Source organism: Nannobrachium achirus (genome assembly GCF_963921795.1).
Source record: "Nannobrachium achirus genome assembly, chromosome: 24".
In the NCBI taxonomy this organism is placed as follows: domain Eukaryota; kingdom Metazoa; phylum Chordata; class Actinopteri; order Myctophiformes; family Myctophidae; genus Nannobrachium; species Nannobrachium achirus.
In genome coordinates, this window is record NC_137831.1 from 37,172,820 (window position 1) to 37,187,819 (window position 15,000).

At 44.6% G+C, this 15,000-nt stretch overlaps 1 protein-coding gene across 1 annotated transcript in view; it reads right to left on the reverse strand.

The window, feature by feature from the left end:
• Nucleotides 1–2,601: 2,601 nt before the first annotated feature.
• Nucleotides 2,602–15,000, reverse strand: part of runx1 (RUNX family transcription factor 1) — a gene marked incomplete at both ends in the record, with an annotated part of 30,490 nt that continues 18,091 nt past the window's right edge. The window contains 5 exons of the mRNA XM_080720688.1: nucleotides 2,602–2,892; nucleotides 3,684–4,003; nucleotides 4,786–4,932; nucleotides 11,701–11,916; nucleotides 14,095–14,199. Coding sequence (XP_080576814.1) covers nucleotides 2,602–2,892; nucleotides 3,684–4,003; nucleotides 4,786–4,932; nucleotides 11,701–11,916; nucleotides 14,095–14,199 — 1,079 coding nt within the window. The remainder of the gene's footprint in view (nucleotides 2,893–3,683; nucleotides 4,004–4,785; nucleotides 4,933–11,700; nucleotides 11,917–14,094; nucleotides 14,200–15,000) is intronic.

The following is a 15,000-nucleotide window of genomic DNA, read 5'->3' on the forward strand; positions in this document are numbered from 1 at the left end:
AAAGGGATCATGAGCGAATATCCCACATGCGCACGCACACACACAAGAGCAAAACAATGTGAAATGCTAAAGGTACTGTGAAAATAAATTAAGGAAGCGTACAAAAGGCCATGCAAGGAGTTACTGACAGCAGTAGGAGGAAAGAGGAGGTAAGAGGAGGAGAGGAGAGATCGGGGAATAGAGGAGATACGTATTTAAAGAGAGCGCTCGAGTTGTCATGGTGCATAATAAATAGATGATAATGTCTATTCTTTCAACCACTTAAAGGAGTAGTTCACCCCCCAAATTACTTTTTTTTATTGATTACTCATGCCATGGAGACTTGAGTTCAATAATACTTTTCTGTATTTGTCGCATTCCTAAGACAAAACATTCATTATAGTAAATGTACCCCCATTGTTTCCGAATGGGGACCCAAATGCATTACTCCCCATCCGGGTCCCCTTCTGGAATCAATGGGGGTTATTGTAATCAAATAATTGTCTTAAGTCTCCATGGCATGAGTAATCAATAGAAAAAAAGTCATTTTGGGGGTGAACTAATCCTTAAGACGTGTATACTTCATCCTTCCACAAATAGCATCAGTAAGGCTAGCAGATCTGTAACCTTACGCACTGCAATGCGATGGGTTGTGAGCTTTATAGATCTGTCCAAAATATGCCCTGTTGAAAGTGTCCACGTTTATTATGATGTTTCAAATAAGTTATTAAATATAGGCCTGTCAGTGAGTGCTACTGTATGAACAGTCATACATAGAATTTGGGTTTCAGTGCAATTATTTTGTCACAAGGCCTCAGAAACAACCCCAGCCTATTAGGGTCCCAAACATAAAATATGTATATCAAAACATCTGTGTCAGTGATAAATGACGCTCAGGATATTGGAAGATAAAACATAGCCTACATTAAACATGGCAGAGTGCAACTCAGCTGTAACCCCTGAGCTGTGGTTAGCAACTCTTCTCTGCAGTTAATAAGTGATGTGTTTCTCCATGACCACAGGGTGGCGCCCTGACACAGTCATTCAGTCAGTTCAGGTTTCCATTACATTCACTCTCTCTCTCCTCTCCTTGCTGTCATTCTAGTCTATCAATGCACCGTTTATACTCTGTCACACAAGGGGTGTCGCTTGCCTACAAGAACAGATCTACAAGCTAAGCTTAGAGTCAGCCCTCACCTTAATTAATGAATTTGTTGTATTGTTGTTGATGTAATGACATATTATCTTGCTTATTATACTGATTGACCTGCTTATTGTAAGTTGCTTTGGATTAAAAATGTCTGCTAAATGCCTAAACTGTAAACTGTAATTAGACTGGGACACATTGTTAGGCTTGTAGATCTGTTGTTGTCAGCAAGAAGGATGGAGAATAAACAGAGCTTGAAGTAAAGGCCTACAAATAAAAAAGGTGTTGTGTGGTGGTCACAACGTTTCAGTGCAGCCAATAACAGAACATAAACGTACATTAAAAAAAGTTTCAAAATATACAAAAATTGGCCATAAATACATTTGAAAATATATGTTTGTCCCTGAAAATATGTTTTAACAATATGCTTCAGTAATTTTCTTGACACTCAAAATATATTTTGATATAAGTATCTTATATTTTGATATATTTGCTATAAAACGTTTTGGCCATCTTTCTTTCTTCTTCTTTTTGTATATTTTGGAACATGAAATGTATCTCCCTTCTGTACGGGAGGACTTTAATGAAACTCAGGTCACAAAAATGTCAAAACCGTAAAAACATGTTTTTGTTGTGTAATTTTTAAGAAATTCTACATCTTTGTAAAAAGCGTCGACAAACAGTGATAACACAGCATTCAGGAAGACTATCGTGAATGGAGAGGACAGGAGAGGAGAGGAGAGGAGAGGAGAGGAGAGGAGAGGAGAGGAGAGGAGAGGAGAGGAGAGGAGAGGAGAGGAGAGGAGGGTTTTTGGCGTGTGCGTGGAGGTAAACACAAACAAAGCCATCACAATATCAGTCATGAGCAAATCATAATATTCACAACGACAAGTTATTTTACAGAGGAAACGCTACAGTCCCATGACGCCCCATGCTGCTCTGTTAAAGTCCAACCGAAACGTCTCTGTATCTCTTTCTGCTATCACTACCGTGACTCCGTTAGTTACCCGTTTTCCCATTGGCTAGCGAGCTTGTCTATCATCTGCTCGGCTCTGTCCCATTGGCCACATGTGTCCCATTCACTCTCGTCCGTCATTTGCTTTGCCACAACAGCCTGTCAGTAGCCACGTCTTTGGCATTATTATCCGCCGCATGCCCTCTGGACGGTGGCTGTGGCTCACAGGAGGAGGTAGATCAGGTCGTCCAATGATCCGTGGGTCGGCGGTTTGAATCCCGGGTTCCACATCAAAGTGTCCTCGGGCAAGACGCTGAACCCCACATTGCCTCCAATGAGTCGGTCGGCACAAGCGTGGCCACCGTTCGGTGTGTGAATGTGGGAAGTGAGGACGCTGGCGTCGACTGTTCTCCGCTTCACCTCCCGGTATTTGAATGAATGGACGGCTGTAGAGCGCTTTGAGTTCGCAACTTGCTTAGAAAAACGATAAAAATGCAATCCATTGTTATTACTACAGGTTTCAATATGGCCTCCAGACGGCCTCGACGGCGGCCATGTTGCTGCTGGTGGGGGAGCTGCTGTGGCTGGACTCCGCCCCCTCCACCCCCCCACCTTCGCTCTGATTGGGCAGCGAGGGGTGCAGCAGGGAGGAGGAGCCGGTGGAGGCGTTGGTGCACGGCGGCAGGATGCGCGGCGGAGAGTGCGACGACGACTCGCTGCCGCTGCCGGTGGCGCCCCCCGGAGCCATCATGGAGAACTGGTAGGAGCCGGCGGCCGTGGAGTAGTACAGGTGGTACGGGGAGGAGGTGGCCTGGAAGGTAGGGGTGCAACGATTAGGGACGGGACCATTATGAACATTTCATATCAAGATTATTGTGACAAAAGAAGTCACGATTTACGATATCACGATAATCAAAATCCATTATCCTGGGGCGGAACATTTGCCAAAAAGCTCACAACACGTCGTAACGTGACGTGTTGTGAACTTGTAGATCTGCTATTTTTTGGCAAAGACATTTGATGGAGAGTGAGAAAAAGACTGGTATCAGATATTATAAGTACCCTTTACCAGTTATAGAGGGTTTAAGTGGTACCAGATATGCAGCTCAGCAAATAAAAGATGAATTGATCCCAGTGCATGACGGAGGATGATATCACAATCAATTAAATCTCCACAGTATGATTATCGTGATTCGTGAGTATTATTTATCATGATAAACGATGATAATGCTTATCGTCCCATCCCTAGTAACGATTCATCGATTATTGAATAACTTGGCAACTCATTTAGTAATCGTAATCGAATCGGCAACTAATTTGTATTAATACCGTGCAGGACTATAGGGTCAAGAACAACAAATGTGACTTGAATATTTATTTTGAAAAGAGTATTGTTACCCTTTAACCTGACAAATGTGTAGCTATTCATTAACCAAATATATGCAGTCAGAAAAAGGTATATATATTTTGCAACGCTTACTAGGATCTCCTTTTAGGTGACCTTGTACCAGTGATTTGTACTGTCATGAAACTGTACTTTCTCCTATGCAAACCTCTAATAAATTCTTCAATCAATCAATCAATCAATCAACGCAGCCCTACCTGGAAGGGCCCGCCCTGCGCCTGGTGTGGCGCGTTGGCCGAGTAAGGGGGCGGCAGGTAGGCGTGGTAGCGCCCGGCCGGGGCGGTGGCCATGGTGAGGCCCAGGGCGCCGTGGTGGCTGGCGGCGCCCACCGGGTTGTGGTGGTGGTGGTGGTGGTGGTGCGAGGGCGGCGTGTAGGTGAAGGCGCCCGGCGCCGCCGGGTAGTGGTGGTGGGCCATGCGTGGGTCCGAGAAGCGCGAGTCGGGGGTCAGCGACGACAGCGAGGTGAACGGGCGCTCCAGGGCCATGCGGGGGTCCCCGAAGGCCGCCAGGTCGGAGCCTGGGGGGCGGAGGGAAGGTCATGGGTTACACAAATGTTCCAGCGTTTCCTGTCTGTGTTAATGTAAATTTTTACTGTTGAATAATGTAACTTATACAACAGGTATTTCCGATGAAGCAATCTGATTGGTTGAAATAGCTCTCTACCCGTGCGAATAAGGAGCACTACCACACGGGTGTCATCAAACAAAGATATCAGCTGTGCTGGAGGCGAAAGAGCTGAAGCGCTCCCTCTCCCAACACTATGCTTTTCATGTGAAGTTCAGGGACATAGTAGCTAAATGTGGCATTCAAAATGTTACACATTTCTATCGAATATCTTAATTACAGTGAAATGAAGTTGATGTGTTTTTAAGAGCAAATGTTGTATAATCTTAAATAATATTTAATTAACAACCTTTTTATGAACTTTAAAACATAAAATGAATGTAATTAGTTGCTAAATTATTAATAGTGATTGAACTTATCATTACGTATCATAGATTATAATATTAATTTATGTCATACATATCAAAGTGGTGGTTTAATAATTAATTGCATTTTTATAGCGCTTTTCTAAGCAAGTTGCAAACTCAAACGCTTCACATTCATTCATACATTGGGAGATGAAGCGGCAAACAGTCGGCGCCTAGCATCCTTACATGCCACATTCACACTCCAATGGTGGCAAGCTAGGTGTGTGTGTGTGTATATGTGTGTGTGTGTGTGTGTGTGTGTGTGTGTGTGTGTGTGTGTGTGTGTGTGTGTGTGCGTGTGTGCGTGTGTACGTGCGTGCGGTCTCACCTGTGAGCCGTGAGGACAGGTCTCCCAGCGAGGATCGCCCCGGCGAAAGGGGCGTGGTCGAGTGGACAGTGGGCGTGGTTATCTGGCCAAGGTAGGGATACGATTGGTCGTAGGACCAGGAAGGAGACGACTGCATCTGCCTGGAATCTGGACAGAGAGAGAGGTAGAGAGAGATCAGATTATGTATGTAAAGCAGACATTCAACTAGAAACTGTAGTCATTTCAGTGTCATTAAACTTTTACAGTGTGATTAAATGAAAGCAGACCACACAATGTGACAGACGAGTTCCGTACACGTCCAAGCCAGTGGCTAACACAGAGTTTAACACAATAAACGCATCTCAACCGCACCAATATACTACATCTGTGACCCATTTTAGAGGCACACACCCAACGCACGCACGCACGCACGCACTCACACACGCATGTCATGCACGGCACGCACACACACCCCCTCACTGGTTATTATCAGCAGCTAATACGAATGAAATATGGCCAGTTTATTGAACACGTATGAGTCAGAATGCTATAATGAAAGCTTCACTTGGAAGGTTTTCACGCTCGCTTGAGCTGGAGAGGTGTGTGTGTGTGTGTGTGTGTGTGTGTGTGTGTGTGTGTGTGTGTGTGTGTGTGTGTGTGTGTGAGAGACTGTGTGTGTGTGTGTGTGTGTGTGTGTGTGTGTGTGTGTGTGTGTGTGTGTGTGTGTGTGTGTGTGTGTGTGTGTGTGTGTGTGTGTGTGTGTGTGTGTTCAGAAACTGTATATTGTAAAAACATTGTAATTCTTTGGTGATGTTAATGATAACTGAATACCCTCCCAACAAGGGACGTGCAGAGAATGTTAAAGAGGCAGGGGCTGACATTTCTAAAGGGCCTTTTGGTGGAAGCAATGAAAATAGCCGACCTCCAAGCTCACAACGCGTTGCGCTGCTTGATACCACTCTGAAGTAAGCATACTGGAGATGTGGGGTAACAACATGGTTTTCTACACAGAGAGACTAGCATTGAAGTTCAGGAGAGTTTGGACAAGGCATTTTTCTCTTGAATGCCCCTTCAGGTATGGCATGGAAACGGGGCATTTGCATTTCTTTCACCAAAGTAAAAACTGCATTTATGCTTTAGAAAGGGCACTTTTTAAAGATGTCTATGTGTGCACGTGCCTGCTCCCAACATGTGGACACAGAGTTCGAGTTGGATGAATGCGAGAGGGAATGTGGCCATGAGGAAATGAGAGTGGAGAAATACAGTAGAGGGGAGGGTTGACAAAAGAATGGCAGAGAAGGACATGAGACAAAGGACCACAATGGAAACAAGTCCCCAGGGTTAGCACTATAACTTTAACTATAAAAAGTACAGTTTTAAAAAGCCAAATGGATGGCAGTGTTCACACCAATTATAAAAGAAATACAATGGTGAACGATATAGTTATAGTTATCTTTATCGTTCCCAGTAGGAATGGGGCTTTAATGTCTGACCGTACCATGTGCTCTTTACATTTCTGACTAATAAAGTATTCAATCAATCAGTCAATCAATCAATCAATCAATCAATCAATCAAGCTGTTAACCACTTGAACCCTGGCGTCCCTATTTTGGGCATGTCATTAGAGGCAAAACCTTAGAAGAGAAATAGAAAAATCTCAGAACTTATGTGAAAATAGCACCTCTACATCGCTCACACTCAATGCGATGCATTGTGAGCTTATGGATCAAGATATTGTGAAAATAATCTAGACATTGTTTGTGGATGAACTGTTGAGTGTTAAATCACCACATGAGGCCGATAGTTGTTCTGGGACAAACCAGGCACGTGTACTGTACATAGACATCAAAGGGGGCTTGAGCCCCTGCCCTTTATCTGTCTTTAAAAAGAGCCCTCTCCAGACCATGAATGCAGTTTTTGCTATGGCGAAAGAAACGCAAATGCCCCCAGCAGCACTTCATAGTGCAGCGCGCCACAACGTGTAGATCAGCTTTGGTAGAGAGAAAAAAGGAGCGGAACAAGTACGGAGCCCTGGGGGACCCCGGTCCGGTCGACTAATGAATGTAGAGTTTAAGTGGTTAAGTGGTTAATTGCAGAAGGAAAAGTAGAGGAGAGAGAAATACAAAGTGGGGATAAAACAGAATGCCACAGATAGACAGAAGTTAATTGGAAAAGGAAAAGAGGAGAAGGAGTAAAGACGAAAGAGGGAGAGAGAGGAGGAGAGAGGAAGCGATTAACTTGGTGCGGGGGTGGACGGATGGAAGGGGAGGGGCTATGCATGCGTGAGTGTATCTGCATGTGTGCGTATTTGTGCACGTGCGTGTGTGCGTGCGTGTGTGCGCGTGTGGTACTGGCGCTCTCATTCAATTCAGTCCTCCCCACAGCCTAATAAACGGCACTGATCTCCCACAGACCTGCAGACAGAACGTTGTGCGTGTGCGTGTGTGTGCGCACGTGTGTGTTTGCGCGTGCAGACAGACGAGGAAGCAAATTGTACACAGCAGCCAAGATGTCAACGAAGGCTTTTTAAGTCTCGCCAAACAGCCCTCAAAAGCACTGATGCGTGTGTGTTAGCCTCTGTGTGCACGTGCATTTGTCTGTGTGTGTGCGTATGCGGTGCCTTGCTTGCAGCAGTGAAGCCTAGGCCTCGTGCCAAGCCCCCTCCTTTCCTGGCTGCTCTCCCCAGGCGGAGAGCACTAATCTGGGGGCAGGAGTCACACATGGCTGGGTGGGTGGCTGACTGGCTGGCTCCGTAGAATTAATAGACCTGGAAAGGCCACTTCCTGCTGTTTCATGTTTATGTGTCTTTGAACGTGGGTGTCCCTCTTTTTATTGATACCGCACGCTGCTGCAGGTCACGGCCGCATCGTAGAATCAAGCCACAGACAACGACTTCCACCTCTACATATCAATCCGAAGTATTCATCTGAAATCTGGTTACAACAGTAAACAGGACATACACTGAGGCGGGTCTATCCTATAACTCATGTGGGATCCATAATCACTCTATATTGCCTGTACAAGTTTGTGTCGTGTGCATATTCAGTGAAAGTGGATCTTGTGATTACAACCAGTGTTGGTGGTAACGTGTTACAAGTAACGCCGTCTTATTACTTTCTGGGGTAACAGAGTAACCTAACGCCTTAGATTTGCAATTAGAGTACTCGGTTACAATAACTATGAAGATAACTATATATACTGTAGCTATTGTTCACCATTGTATTTTGAGTTGGCCCGGAAAAACGTCCAGGTCTAGATCTGAACCCTACTTCATGGCATAAAGTGCTCAAAGTTTGTTGTCCGGGCTCTGAAGCGTGGCCTACTATACATCTGGCCTAAATTTTGGCACAAACCGCTCAAAGTTTGTTGTACACCCAGGGTCACATTGGCTAAGCTTCATGTGGCGCTTAATTGCGTGGTTATACTGCATATGGTGCTATAGCACCACTGCCCTACAGAGAACACATTGTGGGCTCGTTGAAAGGCGAGACCAGTATGTTATACCAAAACTTTATAGGTCAAGTTTATTTTCCTCAAAAGAATGATGGACAGTACAAAGGCAGGGCCCTTAGCCAATGAGGGAGCAGCGTTCTTGGTGACATCACCACCAACAAGTGCGACCTGATATAAATAACAACGACACCCCCGTGAAATCTTTTGTAGTATGTTCTCCCAAATCTTCAGATACTAAAGTATACAAAGTATATGAAATGTAGGAGTCTCAGAAGTAATGTTGGAGTGCCCGTTGGGCAGATTTGTATGCCCCTATATGTTGGAGTGCCTGTTGGGTAGATCTTTGTGCCCATACCTACATGGTGTTCCATGCGGGTCCACACTTTCGTAGGAACAGTATTTCTAGTTTCTGTTGTATAGAGTTGCGACCGTCAGGTCACAGTTACTATCAAAACCTCCACCGGCTGTCTGTCTGTCAGTCAGTCTGTCAGTCAGTCTATGCGTCACGTCACACTTTACCCCTGCTCATATCTCTGCCACTGTTGCCCCCGATCCATGCCAAACTTTGCACACACACTCCTTGGCACCATGAGGCCGATTTTTGCAAAACAAACTTTTGGACACTGCTCCTACAGATTTTGCCCTAAAATCACGCAAAGCGGTACACAGTATCTCTAAAGTCATGTCATCAACATGGATCTGTCCCAGCCATTTCCCCTCCTGATTGCCTACCATTGCCTTCTAAAGTTTGTGTATGCGACGTGACGGTTGCTTATCTCCCGATTAGGGAGTCTTACTGGTACATAGCTGCTGCTATGTTGATGCACCTTATGTCTAACTTCCTGTACACACTTTACTGTACCAGATGGATATATCCTGTACACAGTATAAACACATGGAGTCAATGTGGCCATTATATTCGTTCCAGCGATACCGCCACCTGTACTGTACAGACGTCGGTGCCATGGTAACAGCCGCATGCTGAAACAGTGCCCAAATTTGGAGATGACTGACATCACTGATACGTCTGGGTTCTCCAACATTACTTCTGAGACTCCTACATTCAATCCCTCATATCCATTTAGTTACATCAGATTTAGCTTACAAAAGTATGACACATATACAAAAGTATTTTTCACAGTATCAGTCTGAAATTGAAACCCCATTCTATGTAGTTGGAAGCAACATGCCCTGTACAGGGCACACAGGCATGACCTAGAATTAGAATGAAAAGAATGCTGCCATTGATAGAGTCTCATACAGTGTAAACACGTGGAGTCAATGTGGCCATTCTATGCGTTCAATTTCTGTGCCTTTTTTCCTCGCTTTATCCACTTTGGCAGCGATTGGCTCGCTGACTGTCGGGGAGGTTTACTACATTCCCACACGCGCGCAGACCGACAGACACACATGTGCACACACACACACACACTTACATACACAAACAAACTGTCTGACACACACATAAACACATGCACACACACATACAGTACATTGTCAAACATGAAAAAAGGGTGTACTAAATGACTCACAGCATGCATGCTACACCCACCCCCACAAACATGTACGTACGCACGCACGCACGCACGCAAGCACACACACTCTTTCTTCCTCTCTCACAAATGTTAAATAAAACAGAGAAGTGAAAGAAAGGAAGAAGAAAAGGTAAAAGGAGAAATGAAACGCTTGAATGCCACAGAGAGAGAGAGAGAGAGAGAGAGAGAGAGACAATGGATCAAGTCCACAGGACTTTTTTGTGGTATCCTTTTAGCTGTGCCATGTGCGGTTTGCATTTCTGACTAATGAATATTCAAATCAATCAATGAAAGAGAGAGAGAGAGAGAGAGAGAGAGAGAGAGAGACAGAAAGAGATAGAGAGAGGAGGGGCAAACAGAAGAAAAGGAAGACATGCTATAGAGAAGTTTTACATGACTTAATAACGGTTTCCTCTGACAACAGAATGTGTTACTGTTTTTGAATGAAATGACTGAAATCGCTGTCTGGCTATCTGTCTGTCTGTCTGTTTCACTCTTTCATTGGACATGGCTCTGTCTCTACCATGAGGATTTCGCCCAGAGAATCAAACTTTATTGTCACATCGAAAGTAAACCTGAGTGACATTCTTAATTGTGCAGACCCCTCATATGCAGTTAAAACTTTTGAAGAATACCCGGAATAAAGTGCATTAAAAACTGACTAAAGTACATAATATCAGAGTAATTTAAAACAGATCAGTTCAGTCTGTGTATTTCCAATGCAGTATGAATTTTGGTTGAATATATGACATTCTCAACTCTATGCAATCACAATTCTTCCAAAAATAATTAAGATAATGTCCGCTGTTGTTTTGTGAGTTGGCTTGAGTGGCATAAATGTTCAGTGAGCATCTCAATTACGCACTTTTTAAATAAAACGTTTTCTTTTCTTTTTTTCCCTCGCCATCATCTCTCACTTCCTCCTTCCCATGAACACACACACACACACACACACACACACACACACACACACACACACACACACACACACACACACACACACACACACTGACCACAAAGGGTTTGGCCAAAACCACAATGAGGAACAATGGAGGTTTAATGAAACCGTAAGTTACACACAAACAAACTGTGGGACTGACACACCAACCACAGCGCCAAAACCAGTGTGTAGACATACGTACATACAGTATAGTGCCATGGATTCTTGAGATGTTACCTTCTTGGCACCAAAAATAGATTTTTTTTTAGGCCGACGAAAAGTTCGGTGGTCGGAGAGAGTATGGACAGGCATTCCGACGAAAGGTTTGGTGGACAGCCCTTTATGACGCTATCACAGTGACAAACTCTGCCCACAAAGACGTTCACTTTAAACACCACACAACAGAATACCAGCTTGGCTGTCGTGCCTGGTAAAAAGTGTTTTATGTACGACATGTGGACCAAGCTGTAGTATGCATAAATGAGGACATGTATAGCTGGTGTTTAGGGCCTGTTAAAGGAGTAGGTCGCCCCAAAACATGACTTCAATGATGACATCAATTACACATCCGATGAAGCTTTCAGGACACTCAACTCAATTGACTCCCAGCTAAATTATTGATAGTTAGGAACCAGCACGTCGCTTCGTGACGCGTTGCCAGCTTGCAGATCTGCTTCTTAAACATTATTTTGTTCTCTAATTTAGGGAATTCTTTAATTATTTTACATTTTATTCGTGAAATTCTTTTTGAAAAATGTCTGAATTTGTTTTCAACTCGTCATGAAAACGTGTGAATTTTTGTGGGAACCTTTAGAGAATCTTTTAAAAATAATAACAATGAATGACAAAATGTAGGTACAAAATAAAGAGATATTCAACCCACTGTTTGGGAAACAGTGGCCTAGGAGAAGCATACTGTATTCTCCTTGAAGTAAAAAAAAAAAAGATTGAGACGCTTTCAATCAAACCATTCAGTTGGGCGGCGGCGGACACTTCTCTCTCTCTAACCTGCTATTTGCGTGTGGGTGGGGCTGGAGAAAGGGGCGGAGTTGAGGCCGGCTGCGGAGGAGCGTGCGGAGGCTGCGGAGGCGTGGTGGTGGTGATGGTGGTGGTGGTGGGGGGGCGTCACCCTCATGGAGCCCCGCCTAAGCTGCTCCAGCTCCGTCAGACGCTCCGAGAAGGCCAGTGTCCCCGGCTTCACCTCGTCCAGCTTCTGTCTGTGGCCTGGTGGGGGGGAGAGAGAGAGAGAGAGAGAGAGAGAGAGAGAGAGAGAGAGAGAGAGAGAGAGAGAGAGAGAGAGAAAGAGAAAGAGAAAGAGAGAGAGAACATTACTCTGTTGGCCGGGGTGACACAATGTCAGTCTCATGTCCATATATGAGCATTCCCAGATATGGGCTTAATGTTGATGATCAGGGATCTCCATCTAAGGGCATAAAAGGGACAAGGACAATTGATTCAAGTCAATGGGGTAAATCAATTCACAAATAAATTAATGGCCATATATGGAGCGTGACATGAGGCGTGACTGACTGACTGACTGACTGACTGACTGACTCACTGACTGACATGAGGTGGAGGTTTTGATACTAACTGCTCCCTACGGTCGCAAGCAACTTCAACCTGACTCTGAAAGGGTTTCGGGTGATCAGAATCACACTCCAGGTGGGTGGGGGAACATAGACTGTACACTTGAAACTCTGATGACATATTAATCCAAGGATTACAGATTACAGAGTTTTCAGGTGACACCATCGTCTGTAAGACGTTGTAGCGTTTAGGTCAACACTCCCTGCTCACTGCACCCTGCTGTTCTGATGGGGAATTCTGTGGTGGGCACCGCACTGGGGTCTGGCTGTCTCCCTGTGTGTGTGTGTGTGTGTGTGTGTGTGTGTGTGTGTGTGTGTGTGTGTGTGTGTGTGTGTGTGTGTGTGTGTGTGTGTGTGTGTGTGTGTGTGTGTGTGTGTGTGTGTGTGTGTGTTTGTGCGTGCATGTGCGGCGTGGTCTGGCGTGCTCTCCAAGGCTTTGGCTGCACTTCAAAGGCCTCGGCCTGAGCTCCAGTTTCAGACTTACTTCCTCCCGACAGGGGGAAGTGTGTGTGTGTGTGTGTGTGTGTGAGTGAGTGAGTGTGTGTGTGTGTGTGTGTGTGTGTGTGTGTGTGTGTGTGTGTGTGTGTGTGTGTGTGTGTGTGTGTGTGTGTGTGTGTGTGTGTGTGTGTGTGTGTGTGTGTGTGTGTGTGTGTGTGTGTGTGTGTACTGTACGTGCGTGTGTTGGTGTCTGTGTGTGGGTGTGTTGCAGACGATTGATGGTTATTCACAGCTGAGCTGAGGCTGGTATAGGACTCTCTCTCTCTCTCTCTCTCTCTCTCTCTCTCTCTCTCTCTCTCTCTCTCTCTCTCATCTGTCTGTCTGTTTCTCTTTCCTCCTGTCATCATCTCTCCTGTCTCTCGAAATCTTCCTCTATTTCAATTATTTGACAGAATCGTCATAATCGTTTCCATGTTGAAACATGTTTAATGCTACGCTATTTTTAAATATATTGTATATTTAGGTTATGTGTCATATCTGCCATAAGCAACTTCAAAACCTAAAAGCCAAACAGAAATATAATTGGCAACGACAAAAACACAATTAAATCGTTCATCGCAATTATTTGAGTGACGATTCATCGACATGTAAAATGTCATAATCGTGACAGCCCTACTGCTGTTGGTCTAAAGTGCATCACATCCAACGGACACAAACTGTCGAGATAATATCTCTGTCTCTCCCCCTCTCTCTCAGTCAGTGGGATTCCCCTGTTAAATCCCAGTGGGGAACAGCGCAACAGACCACCACGAGGTGTGGTAGTGTGTGTGCGCACGCGTGTGCGTGCTAGGGCATTGTAACAAAAAAGTCGACTCAGTCCACTTCATTACACAAGTCGACTCCCACCAGAAAAAGTCAAACGTCGAAGTTGAAAAAAGAAATATATACTTTCTATTGTGAAAATAGCAGATCTACATGCACACAACGCCTCGCGATGCGAGACGTTGTGAGCATGTAGATCGGCTATTTTCACAATTTCTGCCTCTACATATTTGACAATTTGGACAATGTTTAATTTTCCATTTTAGAGGTATTAAAAAGTCCTTAAATTGGCACTTTAGAAATGTGAAGATACCGTCTATACACTTAAACTTTATGTTGGTTTGTTTACCGAAAAGAATGTTTCACATTAAGTTAATCGTCTGGGGACCCCCCATAATAATTGGGGGATCGTGTGTGATGTGATGACGTCGTCAAACGATAAAGTCGACTTCAACTCAACTTTTTACTGAGTCGAGTCGACTTGCAAAAATCACAAGTTGTTAATGCCCTAGTGCGTGCGTATGTGCGTGCATGCGTGCGTGCGTGCGAGACTCACGGCGGGGCTCTCTGGGACCGTCCACGGTGATCTTGATGGCTCTCTGGTAGGTGGCCACCTGAGGAGGGTTACTGAACACTGTGATGGTCAGAGTGAAACTCTTGCCTGAAGAGAGGAGAGGAGAGGAGAGGAGAGGAGAGGAGAGGAGAGGAGAGGAGAGGAGAGGAGAGGAGAGGAGAGGCATATTGAAAATATTTGTTAGACACACAAAAGAAAGTACTGTCCTTGTGTCTTTCAGATCGTCTCCATTCTGGAGTGAACATTTATCAAACAAATTGCCGTTGTACAAGATCACAACTCTTTAAATCCCTGTGCTGTTTATTCCTGTCTGAGCTGTTCTGAAAATGTTTTGTTTTTATGGTAGAGTCCTTATTCTGCCTTAGTGTTAATGTCATGAAAGGTGCTATACAAACAAATTAAGTTTAGATCTTTGCCTTATGATGCCTTGTGTAGATTCTCTATTTCTGACAGAGATAACAGCGCGTCACTTCACGCCAGTCTGTGAGCTTTTGTAGTAACGTGGTCAGGTCTGATTGGGTCAAGTAAGGGGTCTTCAACAGGGGGTCCGGGAGCCCTAGGGGGTCCTCAGAATTACTACAGGGGGTCCTTCAAATCTTTGTGTGATAGAAACTTATTTCTCCTTTTTATATTGCACTTGAACCTATAGTGTCCATATTCTGAGAACTTTGGCCAAAAATAGCAGATATACAAGCTCACAACGCATGTTGTGAGCTTGTAGATCAGCTATCTTTGAGGTTTGGTGTAGACTGTAGAGGGTAAAAAGAGCAGATTAAGTACAGAATTATAGGGCAAGTTTATTAAGTATTGACGGTTCAAGTGGTTAAATATCTGAAAACACAAATTGACATGAATCCAAAATACACTGATGATTGTGCTGTCAAACGA